This window comes from Rhea americana, unplaced genomic scaffold, assembly GCF_003343005.1.
Source record: "Rhea americana isolate MKP2758 unplaced genomic scaffold, rheAme1 scaffold_176, whole genome shotgun sequence".
Classification (NCBI taxonomy): Eukaryota; Metazoa; Chordata; class Aves; order Rheiformes; family Rheidae; genus Rhea; species Rhea americana.
In genome coordinates this window covers 357,143-373,488 of record NW_028185883.1, presented here as the reverse complement: position 1 = coordinate 373,488, position 16,346 = coordinate 357,143, and the positions used below count along the sequence as shown (strand labels likewise).

Below are 16,346 nucleotides of genomic sequence, written 5' to 3'. Positions count from 1 at the left end.
ATGACTGAAAACAGTTTTTTTCAAACATCATATCTCTGTAACCTGTTTCTAAGCATTTTCAGGGCTGAAATTCACCCATAAGAAGCATAAAAATATTTCCTACTGATGTCAGCAGTATCAAAATATAGACTTAATTCTATCACATATCAAATTTGAATATAACAAGGCTTCTCAGTTTCTATCTATAAAGAAGCCCATGTGACATGCTGAACAGCCCATTTTTAAGTTTCAGTTAAAAATGCTACACCTTTGCATGAGTCACTTTCATATTCTGCTCCGTCCCTACCTCAACATGCATAGGAAATGTCGCAGAATGGACTCTGATCAGATCACATCTGAAAGTAGCCAGGAAGGAACAGAACAAGACACAGGAATGGCAAATACAGAAGATATTTCCTGTCCTATTTCCAATTGAAAATGCATCTGAATTTTGTTTACAGGGTCACTATTGTATGGGATGAGTTCAGTTAGTCTTTGAACCCAGAAAGCAATATAGGGAAGTATCACAGCACAGGGCAGAGAAAGCAGCAAGAAGTTCCAAGCTTTCTGGATGCAGGAAAAAGGAGGCAGTATGGAGCCAGCAAGAAGTGCAAGCAATGGCTTTACATTGCGTTTTGATTAGGATTGAACTGGCTTTAAAATACTGAGCACTAATGTTCCAGAAGACACTTTGGAATGAATATAGTGAAGAACTGACCTGTGTAGGCAGAAAACCATAGTTTGTCTCAGTCTGAACTCAAGCTGACTAGCTTTGCAGAGGAGTTAGCAGTAACATTCATTACTCATCAACAACCAAGCCAAATAAACATGCTAGTTTACTGTATTTAATTAATCTTGACATTTTTCTGCTAGCTTAGTAAGGATACTGAATGAATGTGCCAAACACAACATCCAGGAATACATAGAAATTTAAAGTACCTGATTTCCATTGGCTTGGGTCTGTTTTGGTGGTGTTTCTTGAACGGCAGGACTAACTGTAGTAGAATATGTATAAGCCACCTGTGGAATCAAAATGGTTTGCTTATTGGCAGCGAGAGCTCTTAAGCATGGAACACTGTTCTGGTCAGCAATGGCAACAATTGTAGGTAACTGGGCAGTGACTGTAGGTATAGCAATATTTATGGGATTGGCACTTGGTGGGATTACATTTACAATAGGATCAGAGTCTGTAACACTGTTGTCCTTTTGTGGTTCTTTTTTTGCACAAGTTAAGTTCAAAGGTTCTTCTTGGACAGAATAAACACTGTTCTGGTAAACACTAGTTATGGTAGATCTTTCCAATAATTCTCCATGTTGCTTTGGTAGTGAAAGGTCAAGAGGTTCTATTTGTGGCTCTTCTTGTACACCTTCTGCTGTGTACGTATAACCCTGTGAATTTCTTGATGAAGAAAGGTTTAGTGGCGATGGGGATGGTGTGCTACTGCGTGAACCATTTTGAGTTGATCCCTCTGATAGAGTCTGAGATTTGATACTGACAGGATTTTGTGAATTACTTGTGCTGTTCTGGGGTTCACCCACATCTGTAGGTCCTGCTTGATCATTGTTTTCTGCGGGACAGCTTAATTTAACTTGTTCAGGAGAAGATGGTCCAGAGGACTGCACAGAAATTTGTCCAGCTTGCATTTTTTCAAACCACTTTTTTACCACGTCTAGTGGTAGGTTTACTGAATCAGCTATTTTTGAAAGCTCTTCTGCGCTTGGTTGTGCATTTAATGCATAATATGCTTTTAGGAGCGATAAAAGGTTCTTTAAAGGTGGCTGACCAGGAGATAAGTTGTTCTCCCCAGTGTCTGATGGGATAGGGGATTCAGACTTCTCAACTTCTGTTCCACTGGACTGAGGAAGCTGAGGAGGATTTTTCGGTTCATAGTGCTTTAATTCTTGAAGTGCATTAAGATCTCCTGGACARTCATCACAAAGAAGACAAGTGCTATCATTGGTCTCTCCTTCAAAGTTCTTATCTTTCTCAGACTTCACTGTAAGATCTTCTGGTAATTTTTCATTTTTGCAACTGTTTGTAGGAACAGGGTTTTCCTTTTTTAGATTTTGTGGAACAACCTGAAGTTGACTTGGCTGCTCCAAGCTGTAGTTGATGATAATTTTGGTTGTCCCATCCTGGTCAACCAAAGGAAGACTGATAGCTGAAATGAGGGAATGGCCAGCTTGTTGTATAGATGCATTGCTGATTGTTTCTTGTTCTTTGGATGCAAGATTAGCATGATTGTTTTCCAATACTTGCCTTATAACATTACCATCCACTGCCACTTTAAGTACATTTTGAATGTCACTTAAGTTGATGCTTATGGGAGACACCAGACCTACTGTTGGTAGAACAACAGCTTGCACCACACCCTGAGGAGAACTGGTTGCCTGCAATGGGCTACCACCACTAAAAACCCCATTCTGCAAAGGGGTTGAACAATTAATTCCTGAAGCAACCACTATGGGCTTGAATTCATAATCCACAGGTTCAGTTTTAATTTGGTTAACAGGAAGTTGCTCTTGCAAGGGTTTATTTTCTATTTTTTGTCGTATCTGTGGTCTTGCTGGGCTACCTGGTGATGCAGAAAGGGAAGGGGAGGAGCACTGAGACGTCTTGAGCCCTGACCGAGCTCGACCATTCACGGGCATCAAACCAATACACTTCTTACTGCTTATGTGTGAACTGTATGAACCAGAATGAGAAAAACGTTTCTTGCAGTTTGGGCATTCATATGGCTTCTCTCCTAAAAACAAAAAAAAAACAAAAAAAAACCAAAAAAAAAAAAAAAAGAAAAAGAAAAAGAGAGAGAGAGAAAAGAAAGAAAGGGTATGCAAGGTTTTTTTTACTGGGTTACAGTGTAATTTTATCAAGTGACAGTAACTGGAAAAGAATATACCAAATTGACCTCTCAAAGAGCTCTAGAGAAAAAAAACCTTTACAATGAATTGAACAGATCGATTATGTCCTCTATAGCTCTGATCCTAGGATCCTTCCGTAAGTTTCATCATGATCCAATAGGAAGTACAGGATAGGACCCAATAATCATGATAAAGTCTTCTATTTCCCAGTACTGTCTACACTATCATATAAATGAGCTCTGTATTATACTTGTGGATTTCATTAAACTCCATTCAAGTAGTAACACTACTAACTTCAGAAGCAGCATAAACTACTGCAGAAAGGAAAGAAATTAAAGTATGACTAATCAAAGTAAATATAAAAATGGCATAAATGCAAATCATAAAGATATAAGTAGTATATTTTATTGCAGTAAATTCAAATAGAACATATTCCGTATAATATCTTCCTATAATAACCATCAGCTGAATAAAAACAAGCAAAGTTGAAGTTAAAGGGAAGCCAGACATGCAGAAGATAATGTATGTTCGCCTTCAGAGATAAATCTTGGCTTAAGCTGTCAGGAAGCTGCATACAACTATGCAATTGTTACACCTATARGCAGTGCTGGCTTTTCAGAGCATCTGTGTTGAGGAGGAAAAGGAAAAAGCCAGCAAAACAGGCTTTCTTTAGACTGAAAAATATGTTGACTGTGTGCTCACACACAGAGATGCCACTGTCCTATGGAAATGAAGGTGATGTTTGCTGAAGTAGGACATCCAAAGAAAGCACACTTAATTGCTACTACCATGGCTAAGCAACAGATACAAAAGGAAAAGATGGCCTAAAGCCTTGTTTTTAGACTTACTGTGAATGGGTAAATTCAGGTTAAGGTGAGAAACTGACATCTTTTAAGAGACTAATCTGTTAGATTTTCTTATAAATTGGAACATATACTGCTGTGACAGCATATCACGATTTCAGATCTGTATCCTGAGGCTACCTTAATGCAATTTAGTCTTGAATGATGAAAATCACAGCCACAGTTGGAAGTACAGTTGCTGTATACTTACTATTATCAATTAAAATTTTCTAACAAGGGTCATAATACGCTGAGTGCTCTGCAAACAATTGAGAAAAAACAGACTAGCTAAAAAGGACTAGAGCCCCCATTCCTCCTGCTACAAGTGAAGCTTTCTGTAAGTATCAGATCTTAAGCCACAGCTATAAATCCTCCCGAGTTATCCTACATATTTCCTGCAGTCAGCTGAAGGCTTCACTCAGTAGTTAGAGTCTCAGAGGAAGAAAAAGGAAAGCACTAGTATTTTAAATTTAGACTGACAAGAGAGATATCAAACCAAAGTTAGYAAGAGTAGAAATCACAATATTAGCTACATAATCTAATGCTTTGGTTTATTTACCACTGTGAATTCGTAGGTGCTCCTTTAGATGATGTTTATATTTAAAAGCTTTTCCACATTCAGTGCACTTGAATTTTCGATTACCGCTGGACTGCGTCACATGTCTCTGTAAGAAAGAATTCATAATTATTGCACAGAACAGCATAGTATATTGAAACAAAATTGCTAGTGCTACAAAGAACATACAACACAAAACTGAATATAGCAATCATAATTTTATGGGTCTGAAGGTGGTACGTATTATGTAAAAAAAGCAACAAATTAGAAGTTACATTAAAACTGAACCAAGTATATTTTCTGAATAAGTCTAGCAGTGTAAAAAGACCCTTATCCTAACTTCAGATAAGGGTTGCACTGACATGTTATGTAAGAAGTTCCAAAATACATACTAATTCTACCTGTGAAAACAAAAAAACAAAGAAGCCCCCCAAAYCACCAAATATGCCAAAGTATATGGCACTCAGGACAAAGAAACATTAAAGTGTAACATAGCCTGTTTRAAGTTTAATCAGCTGACTTGATTTTTCCATTGCATGCTTCCAACTCCTACTGTTAGTGYTGGATCTCTTTAGGTAATGGTGGTACGTGATTACTCAGAAGATGGCTCAGTAACAGAGGCATTTCTCTGTCACAATTAATTCCGCAAATAAATACAAAAAAAAACGAATTAAAATAAGTAACAATATTGAGAGACTTCTCTAGTACATAACATCAAATTTTTCACTATTTGCATTGAAGCTCTGAAATTATTTTCAGAGCTCACAAGACTATATTTTGCCTTGTGAGAGCTTTTATTGTTAAGTTTCAACTTATTTTTAATTTAGCTTTAGAATTATATTAGCTTTAAATAATGACAAAAGCTAAGCAAGACATTTAAATTTATGCTGCTGTGTTTTATTACAAATTGCATAAATCTATGAATGTGTATGATTAAAGTAAAAAATAACATACATTTTAAAAGTTGGAGCTGCTTAATTACCAGTGTGAAATGGAGGTTCAAACTCCTTTTTAAGTAGAGCTAATTTTGGTAAAGAATATACTACCATCATTTGGATGCAGCTGCAAATTTTTGGTAACTGTGGCAAATATTTTCATAAACTCATTAACAGAGCTATTCATGTACTCTGGGGAAACCGTTTGCATACAGGCAGTTACTACAGATCAGCTGATGTATGTGAACTTCCTCGTATGTGGAACTGTGGCCAGGAGCTCCTACACCYACTGCTGTGGTGGGCAGCACGCTGAGCAGAAACCTAGTGTTGAGACTATTCTGTGWGTGAAGGCATGGCAACTGGGGACTAAGATCTGTGTTGGAGAAATCGGTCTGAGTAAAAAGGCAGCACGATGCTCATATTTATGACTTTCGATCCCAGAACATTTTGCTGTACAATTTGCTGGATCAGGAAGCTTGAGCACTCTCATATGAGATATGCAATCCAAATCATCAAACACCCCATCCTCCTTTATATGTTACAGATGCTAGCAGATGACAACTAAGCTATATATATATATATATACACACACACACTATATATAAAAATATATATATAGTGTATATATAAATATATGTATATTGTATATGTGTGTGTGTATATATATATATATATATATAAAAAAACCAATATAACAAAAACATAAAATACGATAATTATAATTCTAATTACAGTGACATGTGACATGGGCTGGTAGGTAATTACATACTAATGCAAACAGGATCATCCAAATCCTAAGTCCGTTCAACAATGGCTCCTTTAGCAAAAGTCCATTGCTCATTGATCGTAMATATAGAGCACACTGCAGGAGAGAAAGTAACTTGGAAAAAGGGAGCCACTGTTTTTCTCCAGCACCTTTTCTACTTACTTTTCTGCTTCTGCCTACATCTAACAATATTCATTTAGCAAATGGAATTTTATAAAGGACTATTAAATAGGTGATTGATCTTCACATCTTCAAAGTTTTGCATAATTATTCAGTATTCAGCAGATATTTTTATTATGTTCACAGAAGAATTCATGGTATTTCCTTCACAGRCCATATTTGAAGATGTAACAAATGGTCTCTTTTGCCACTACTCCCCCAAATCTTTTTCAAAGGTCAATGTATGGTGTTTTTCCATAGCAAATCCAGTACAGACCTGTTTACTTTTAAAATGGTCCATTTCTCATTGACCTTARGTGTGAGTAACCATACAGCTTGTCTGCATTTGTTTCTTCTCTGTAACAAAAGGGCGCTAAATTTTTCTTGAGGATAGCTTATTTTCCACTGGGCACTATAAGGGATAGCAGACATTTTGGAAGAAGCCGCTAAGTAGCAGCAACAATGGTATCAGTGCTCCTGAGGACAGTAATATATCTGATAAAATACATCTGTAGAATAGAATGCATTATACTGATCTCAGGAATAACCTTAATAGTGACATTACTCCAATGAAAATGTAGTTGGGGCTCCCCAAAACATTAATAACTCCCTGAGAGGAAAAAGAGAAGAAAAAAAAAAACATTTTCACGTTAGTTACTGAGATACATTGAACTATAATATTAATTTAACACTTTTTCATTATATAACAAATAAGGCAGGGAAATAYTCTGCTACAAAAATACTACGTATTTTTCTAAGTGGAAAATTCCTTGTGTGGAGTGCAACAGTGTCTCACTCCCTAGCACATCCACAGTACAGCACATGCTTGTTTCTAACACACTTTGTCTTCACTCCCAAATACTGCTGATACAAATAAAGAAGTATTTCCCTTCCTCTAATCAAATGCAAGTCCCTAAACGGAACAGGTACATTTGCAAAACTCCTTCACGAGTGAAAGAAATCTATATTCCTTGGGACAAACATTTGTTCAAGTTGGTATTCTCACCTCCCAGCAGCTCCAGTCTCAGTCCCTGTGGTCTCCTCCCTACCTCCCTTCAAATTTCTGCAGAGAGCTCTCCACTCTCACTTCTCCTGATTAGCACCTGACCCTTACTGCCTGGTTTATCAGCTGTCTTTTGCTAATCTACACATCTTCTGAGCTTTGTTTAACTAAGTACCTTGAAGATGAYGTTCTAGAAGATTGTGTCTATCTGAGTGCGCTTTCCTTTCAGGAGCTAACTTCACTGAGTTTAGATCGCCACGTCAGGATTTACTTAAGCCTGCAGAGGATCAGCTACTACTGTTTGACTTGAGATTATACAGTTAAAGGATCTCAGCATACAGCTACTGCAGCTGCTGAACTAGAAAAATAGTAATACGAAATATTATTGGATGCTTTCAATCTTTCAAAAACATTTCTGTCCTAGTCTCAAAATTCCAATGCTCTGCTTCCAATGCATGGAAACTCATGTTGCCCTTATCAAATTTTGCGCTTTAAAATGCACTTTATACAACTTGCTTTCTGCTCATTAAAGAATTAACCTCAGCATTCACAGAATAATACTCCATATTACTTTCTGGATCCKTCAAAGAGCTCTAAAGAGAAATATCAGCATTAAGGTCTGCTACGCCTCTAATACTGCTCTGCATCAAATGTTTACCTTGCTTTTGACTGAAGTCCACTCATACTAGAGAACAACTACTAATGAATGGTAATCCTGCAAAGGTTTTTTTGGAAAATAGGAAATATAAGTACTGAGGTCCTGAAGACCTATCACTTCTCAGCTATATCCATGGCAATGCGAAATTTTAATAGACTAGTTACAGATCATTCATTGATTGTTGAGAAAAAAACTAAAACAAATTAAGAACAGTTATTCAGTGCCTTCAAAAGTATAAGGCCATTAATATATCTGAAACATCTCCTGCAGCAATAAAATTTAAGCATCCCTTTATACTAATTTTTCTGAGTTTGTTTACTTGCTAAGTATTTTTTCTCCTTTCATCAAAACTATTTGAAAAAAATAGCAATTCCATTTCCTCCAACCTTTTTTTTCTTCTTGTTTTAGGCTTCTAGTTGAAAAAAATTGAAAATAAATTATCCATATTATTACTTTAAACAAATTTTGGTAGTTCACAATGACCAGAATATACAAAAAACATTTACAGATTTCAGAGATAGAAATATAAGCTATACATAAGACAATAAAACCTTTAACATGGAAGCCAAACCAGTAAAACAATGGGAGAGACATGGATGGGAAATACTTTTAAATAAAAAAAAAACTGCCTTGCCAGATAATACCCGGTTTGAGGTTATTCCAGACCTTGTGAGACAGTAATATCCTTGCAGCAGGATAGCTGATACTTCTTGTAGTAATTTTTCCGATTTAATTTACCTATGAGTGTAAATTCTCAGGTATAAAAATGCACAACACATTTTTAACTCTGTTAAAAACAGACTTYATGATAATTTATAGAAAAGAGGTTAACATGTAAAAGAATATCTCCCATATTATTATAAATTATATATTATAGATTATAGCTTTTCAGTTTAATGGAAGTTCTTCTGCAAGAAATAGTAAAGGAACTCTCCATTTACTTTCTTTTCACTCTTCATTTTTTTGTATCTTTCTTCAGTGTATCTCTCCTGTCTCCTCTCTGAAGATCTCCATCTTTTCAGTCTGTGGTCAGAAGGCATCACACTTCCATGCCCCTACATCTCTAAAGCTGTGGTAGACCATATATTTTTTTATTCTAGGGTAATTCCTGGCTATTTCAATGAGTTTCAATTGATTCCTGAGCCTGAGTACCTCAGATAAACTATGGAAGCATGTAATGGAGATGGATTATGGCAAATAATGGAGATAAAAGAAGAAAAGCAAAATAAGGAAAGGGGAACAGAACCTCAGGACCTTCAGTAGTAATGAGCTGGCTAAGTTACAGAAGGAAGGCATTTCAAGTCAACAAGTTCAGAATAACTTCAAGCTTTTTTGTTGCTTTATTTAGTATTGAAACACTGTACTTCATGCACAAATAATTATTTACAAATTGCCTTATAACAAGGTTTGTATTTACAAACTATATCTCACAGTACAAGCAAATGAATTGACACAACGTTTTGTCTCTTTAAGGCAAAACCAGACACATTTAACTCTGAATTCGCCAAATGGGATTTAAGAAATAAAAATTTAGCTGTTTCAGTTAAGATTTAAGACTAAATTCGCAAGAGGCACAACTTGTGTATTATTAGCCAACGTACAGAAAAAAGAAGTGCAATAAAGTACTTCCAAAAATAAAAATTTATATGCAACTGTGTTACTAAGATGAATGAAAGCATAGGCATTCAGATTTAATTCTTTGTTAGCCAGTGAAAAAGTCTGACTTCAGCAGTAGGTTTGTTAAGTAAGTGCTACAGGTTTGGGACATCAGCATATAGACAGTCTGATATTAATGTCTTATATGCTTGGTATTTTGCTTGTTATAGGGGATAATAAACACTTAATTCACAACTACTTACTTGATCTCTTCCTGATTTATGTGATGTCATGTGGCGGTCAAGCTGTGTTCGATATGCAAACGTGTAACTGCATAAGGAGCAACTAAAGTTATCTTCATTTTTTTCATGGCGATATTTAATGTGTTCCTTCAGAGAGGTAAAACGTTTGTACCCTCTATCACAATATGGGCAAGTAAGTAGTTGTGAGAATGCATCTGGCGTTCCTACATAGGAGAGACAACATACCATGTTTAAATAAACTATAAGCTCTAAGCTTACTAACATCAATAAACCTGCTTTACATAGACATATATGACTGTAAGAAAGCTGCTGGAAGCTTCATATATTTTAGGAAAGGAATAACGATTATTTAGATTTTTTTCACAGGCATTAAGTTATTACTTATGTATGGTACAGTTGCACCAGTGTACACTGGAGAATGCCAGCACAATATTATTACCCCAAACCACTGAAGTTAGTCTACTGGACTGCCCTAAACAGCATTAGAACATCTGCATATACATTTCTGATTAAAAAGTTGCTTGAAAATTGCAAAACATGGTTTCAATCTTTCTAGGTCTGGTTAGCCCAATCACCAGCAATCCTGGAATCATGCTTACAAAGTAATTTGTCACTGAAACATTTAATGTTCATCCTGTTTTCAGTTCTGATGGAATAAATAATATTTGCAAGCTGTAGAGAAGAATTTCTCTCCTCCCTTCTCTTTACCTAACATGGAATTATAAGAGAAGGGAAAACTTGAAAAAATGAACAGAAATATGGTTTATAATTCTTATAATTATACATAAACATGTACTTTCTAGTAGAATGTACTGTCCACAGGAAAAAGAGATGAGTGACGGAAAGAACAGGTATCAAATGATGCTATAAATAAAATTTTAATACAATCTATGGAATTATTCTAGTGGCTTTCATGAGGTTACTTCTCTTTCAGTAGATGACAAAGTGAAATCCTATTGAACCTTAGTATTAGTCTGACAAGAATATTTATGAGAAGTCACCGTGTATGAAATTTTGACTCATTTCTTAACATCAAAATATATTTTTCCTCCATATACAGTAATTCATCTTATGCTCAGAAAAATAATTTTAAAAAGATTTTAAAAAATATTTCTTTACAGATTATAGGAGTGTGCTATACAGATAATATTCTATACAGATAACAAGAGCGTGCTTACATAAATGCAGGGCTTGCTGTATTTATCAGACTATCAATCTATAAGGTGTGATACATTCCACTGACCCTTCTGATCTTGCATGCTTCAAGGGAAATGGACAGCAAATTCTGCAATAATGCACCGATCCCACTGTGCTGAGTTAACAGTAGGAGATGCATGTGGAGTGTCATTATTCTACAACCTGAAGCATCAGGTACAAATTTATATAGAACATCATTTTAAGTTGCATAACTATAAACATTACTAATACTAAAAAAAATTAACCAGTACTTTAGGAAGTACTTCTGAATTATTTAGCTTGATGACCTCTTTCAGCAGTTATTACCATAGATTGATTATATGCTCCATAAAGTAGCAATTCCTTTTGTTTGTGTGGAATTTACTGACTTTGTATTTATTGAACATGCCATTGCTCTTGCAACAGCAGACAAGGCAAATGAGAAAAGTCAGATTAGTTTTTGTTATTGTTAAAAAATAACCCTTTTCCTTTCACGTAGGTTCTTTTTTCCACTCTTCATAGTAACAGGTTAGGCAACACTCCTATTTCTCTGTTTTCTGTGTTATTTTACTCCTTCAAGTCTCCGCTTTTCCTGAATTTCCTAGAATGCCCCCAAATTAACATGCCCCTAGATGTGTAGACAGAGTATGTTTCCTCAATTATTTTTTCTCACTTAACAGGTCATTTTACATTACATACTTCACTTCAGCACAAATACACCTCAGTGGAAATTTCAAAAGCATGTTGGTTTAAGTTCTGTTTCCACTGAAGCAAATGAGGAAACGGCAGTTTCACAAAGCACATTATTAAAGACCTTCATTCTCTGTCACTGCATTTCACCAGTTCGCTGTTTTGGAATTGTATAACATTAGCAAATATCACTATTTTGTTGGCATTTTCTATTTTAAATGATTAAAACACCATTCTTCAACATCATGATTCTCAGAATTCCTCCACGTGAACTGGCTAGGTGTGGTACAATTTAAATTACTAATATAAATGTTTACTTTTAATGATTACATGGAAATCATATTGCAAGTCTGTAAAACTAATGACAATCTTTACCACCGCAATCACAGATTAAAATTTTAAATGATTTAAATTAAAACTTTAAGAGGTCACTGTTGAATATATGTCTTACTTGAATTCTGGAAAACTTGTAATGGGAAACAAAAAATATTAGGTCCTATTTTTGTATATAAATAGGCAGGTACACAGTTTAAATTTCACAATTTCAATGACTTTTCACTGATAGTATAAAACTTCTGAAATAACAGAACAAAATTATTAACATTACCCTATTCATAGGTCTCCCATAGACTTCAATACAATATAGTTACAATGACATTTTGTATTTATATATATACATTTTTAAAAACTATTAGAACCCAAAATCTCCTATCCCTCTATGTAGAAAGTTACATTCTTTTGAAAAGCTTAACTCTATTCCTATATAGCAATGAACTCCAATCCAGTAATACGGTTTGGTTGAAACTCTGCAGTTTTTGTGTTTCAACACCTCAGGAAGCAGCACAGTTTGCAAATGCAATTTGAACAGGTGTGTTTTCAAATTTGTATCTCATGATGAAGAAATGAGTAAAGTATGACCTGTTTTCTCACTTCAAAAGAAAATTCTAAGCTTGAAATTTCCTTAGAGAAAAAGAGATTTCTATTTAAATCTAAAACTCTACTACTGAATTTGCTTCCTACTGTTTAAAAATAATCAAATATAGAACAATGACTTGTAAAGTACAAATCTGTAACAGTGGAAAAATTAGCTAATTAAAAGTGAAGACTAGTCAAAATAAAGTTCTCATTTCATTATGAAATAATATTTTCAAAGTCTATTAGATAAAGTCAGTACTTCATAATAGGCTACCATTAAGAAAAATAAGAAGTCATTATTCTATTTCACATAAAGATTTCTGTACAAACAAAATTTCTGGTTTCTCCTTTGCTGTCTTTTCAGGAAAATAAACAAGCACTGTCATGGACTAGCCAGCTAATAAAAAAACTTTTACCTAATAAATTCACTTTTTTTCTTTACAAACTTTTTTTTTAAAAGATCATATAAAACACCCTGAATTATTCTTACAAAAGACCACATTCTCTTAATTCAATTATATTTAATACGCTGCTACRTTCTGTTCTTTCATGTAATGCTGCTGAACGCATGTATGACAGTTTGATTTTATATTCCCTATTACTGAAGATACCATTTAGGGTATTATTGAAAATACCATTCAGGTATTTATAAATGACTGCAGTTACCAAGTCAAACTTTCATTCTGGTTAAATATATCAAGCAATTCTCTGATGACACGAATAAAACTAAAATGCTGGATTTTAAATCTAGGGATGTCTGATTTTAGAGAATAAATGATATTTTTAAATGATGATCCCATCATCTCATAATTATTGAAGTTAGAAGTTCATTTATTTCAAGAGCTACATGTGTACGCATTCTTGTCTTTTAAAATAAAACAGAACTTACGGATTAAGTGCTTAGTGCAATTCATTGCTTGAAAACTGAACTGGTGACATATTTACCATTTTCATCCTGACCACTAGCTTCTGGTGTGCCTTGTCTCTGGTCCTCCTCAGGTGCTTCAGGGTAAATAACAGCTGTATCTTCTTGTTGAAGGAATTCTTCAACATTAGGGTCATGGTTTTGTTCATTTTCTGCATCAGAATCACATTCATCTTCTTTCACTAAGAGTAGAAAACAAGATACAAGACACCAAGTGAAACTTTTAAAATGTAAAATATACCAAACCTACAGTAATTTATGTTTGCAAATGACCTCTGTTGAAGGATTTCAAAACCCTTTACAAATACAAGCACAGTATTCCTAAGATCAAGCCTTTTACGCTGCAGAAAAATACCAAGTTTTAAAACAGATACTGTGACATTAGAGAAACTCACTAAAATCCAAGCTTGCCTCAATTTAGTGCATTTATATCATTTTGGATTTATCTGTTCCCCTCAACTCTCTATAAATCTTGATTACAATATTAATCACGATTCACTCCTTGTATTTTGAATGACAGCTTACAGTTTCAGCTCCTTTGGCTCCTATGTTTTTAAAAATGAACTTGTTGCCTTCAAGACATTTTTTTTGATGTTATTTAAGACTTGCTCATTACTGCAAGCCTGGAGGACATATTTAAATTTTGTGCGACAAGTTTGTTGGCTGAAATGCAGCAAGCCTGAACTTTGAGTGGCTTGCTCTTCACAGCTGGAAATGGATATCAAAAAGGTTGCTTCAGACCAGGTTAACATCCTTCAAAATCTTCTAAATTAAAACATTAAAAAAAAAAATCAACAAATAACATTTTTTAAACTGTATTTCAATGTTAACAAATAAGAAATTAAATATTTAACTTAACGTTTCACATGACAAATATTTACTAGCAAGTAGTTGCTTAAATACATTTTTCATAGAGTTTACTTTTTACCATCGTGAAACATTCTGTGTGAGCTTCGTCTGTGGCACTCTAAACCATGACAGATTTCCTCCTTTATTAATATCGTGAAGCATATTTTTAATACGAAGGGGAAGCATTCCCATTCATCTCTCAGTGTGAAGTCTCATACTCAATTTACAATTTGACACAATCGGGTGTTAGATTCTTTTTATGACACGAGACAGCCCTTCCCGTACAGACTGCAGCGTAACGCACAGTGCAGTTCTTTGTCCTCTTTTGGGGATACGCCACTTTATAACTAAAAAGAATTTGATAGTCTACACTTGTAAATATATCCACTTACATTTTTTTAAATAGGGTTTACTCCTATAACATCTAAATATGCAATGTTAAGGGGATTTAAAAAATACTGTATAACAATCTTTTAAAAGAGCTGCATGTAAGTCCTTAAGCTATACAATAAATTTTTTTTCAATGTTATCAAGAAAAATATAACAAAATAACAAAGCATCTGTTTTGGTCTAATTCAGAAATTGAAGATACACATATTATTTTACTTTCTGTGTAATATCAGCGCAAATAGAGGTGATAATAACACAGAGTAATAACTCAAGTTTATTTTGGTATACTCTTGAAGCAGTTTAGGATACTATCTATTGACCTGCAGTTGGTTTTCTAAACGACTACACATGGAATCAGCGATATTCTTTTTGCTCTTGTTCCTAAAGCCATTAGCGGGGCAGGTGCTGCAGGGGCACCGCGGCGCCTCCCACGCGAGAGGGCGGCTTGGTGCCCGCTGCCCGCAGCCCCTCCAGCCCCAGGACGTCTCAACGGAGTCYGGCCTCTTCTCTGTCACCTGCAACGGAGTTGACCATTTAAGGCCTCAAGCGTGCAAGAGCAGTTTATAAAGAAAAGCAGGAGAACCTCAAATATTTCACAAAGATCCTTCCTTAGCCAAAATTGAATAGCACTTTATGCATAAGCAATGCAGATTAACAAACTAGTACCTGTACATCCAACTTCATCTGTCTGAGCTTCAGGCCCCAGGATTTCCTTTGCTTCTTTCCCAGCTGAAATATTAAATTTCACAAAAATAAGAATGACTGTTAAAAAAATACATCTAATACATTTGAGGAAATGACTCTTAAGCAATTGTTTCCTGTTCTGAACTCGAACAACATTCTTGCAAAAATACAGATTCCTCATCACCACAGCAGCACGTAATCGGCCGCCACACCAAGACGCTCCGCGGTTAAAGAAACCAAACTTTGTAAGGGAGCAACACTAAACATTTAGATGAAGACAGGCAAGAACAGGGACACGATTGCTGTCACACATCCAAATTTTGTAGTGTGTTTTCCCAGCAAATATGAAGTGAGCTACTTCAAAAAAAAAAAAAACTATCTACAAATGCAGCTACCTGATACACCAGAAGCCAGAGTATCCTAAAATTAGTACCTTTATTTTTTCCAATTAGCAGTTTTGGGAAACAATTGGTGATTTGCTGGTACTGTCTSCAAACAGCTACAAAACACTTTTTCTTTCTTGAAATCTCTCTAGGAACCACTTACAAGCTGTGGTGGTTTAAACAAACACTGACTTTAAACACGCGCTCCCTACTTCAGATCACCYGCGTACTAGAAGGACGTTTCAAAAAAGAGCATCGATCGGCTGCAACGTGGAGGAAGAGCCTGCGTGTTTGTACCAGACCGCCACGTAACGCCGCAGCGCCCGGCGCCGAAGCTTTGCCAGCTCCCGAAAAGGCCCGGGCAGCCGGTCAGGCGTGGGACGCCCCCCGGTCAGCTCACCACAGACACTGGCTCCACTCGATAAACCGCTCTGGGCGGCCCGGCTAACGGAGCCGCGCTGGGCAGCCCCGCCAGCAGGCTGGTAGCGCCGGGCGGATTCCTACTGGGAACGTCCCTGCTGCCATCCTGGCCGGTAACTGGCTTCTGGCAGAAGTGCACAGGAAAGCTCTGGTGGCAATTTCATACTTGGAATTGTAAAGAATATTAGTTTTCGACTCCTTCAGTACCAGCATACTACGTCAGGATATGTGCGTGCACTAATGGACAACAGCTACGCGTTGCTGGAAATTAAAGCATTATATCACCGATTCATTT

General features: G+C 35.8%; 1 protein-coding gene across 1 annotated transcript in view; it reads right to left on the bottom strand.

The window, feature by feature from the left end:
• The window catches only part of ZEB1 (zinc finger E-box binding homeobox 1), a 39,034-nt gene that overhangs the window by 5,767 nt on the left and 16,921 nt on the right, over positions 1 to 16,346 (bottom strand). Inside the window, exons 4-8 of the mRNA XM_085301415.1 lie at positions 15,231 to 15,293; positions 13,346 to 13,507; positions 9,620 to 9,822; positions 4,243 to 4,348; positions 919 to 2,726 (exon numbers count right to left, since the gene is read on the bottom strand). Coding sequence (XP_085157541.1) covers positions 919 to 2,726; positions 4,243 to 4,348; positions 9,620 to 9,822; positions 13,346 to 13,507; positions 15,231 to 15,293 — 2,342 coding nt within the window. The remainder of the gene's footprint in view (positions 1 to 918; positions 2,727 to 4,242; positions 4,349 to 9,619; positions 9,823 to 13,345; positions 13,508 to 15,230; positions 15,294 to 16,346) is intronic.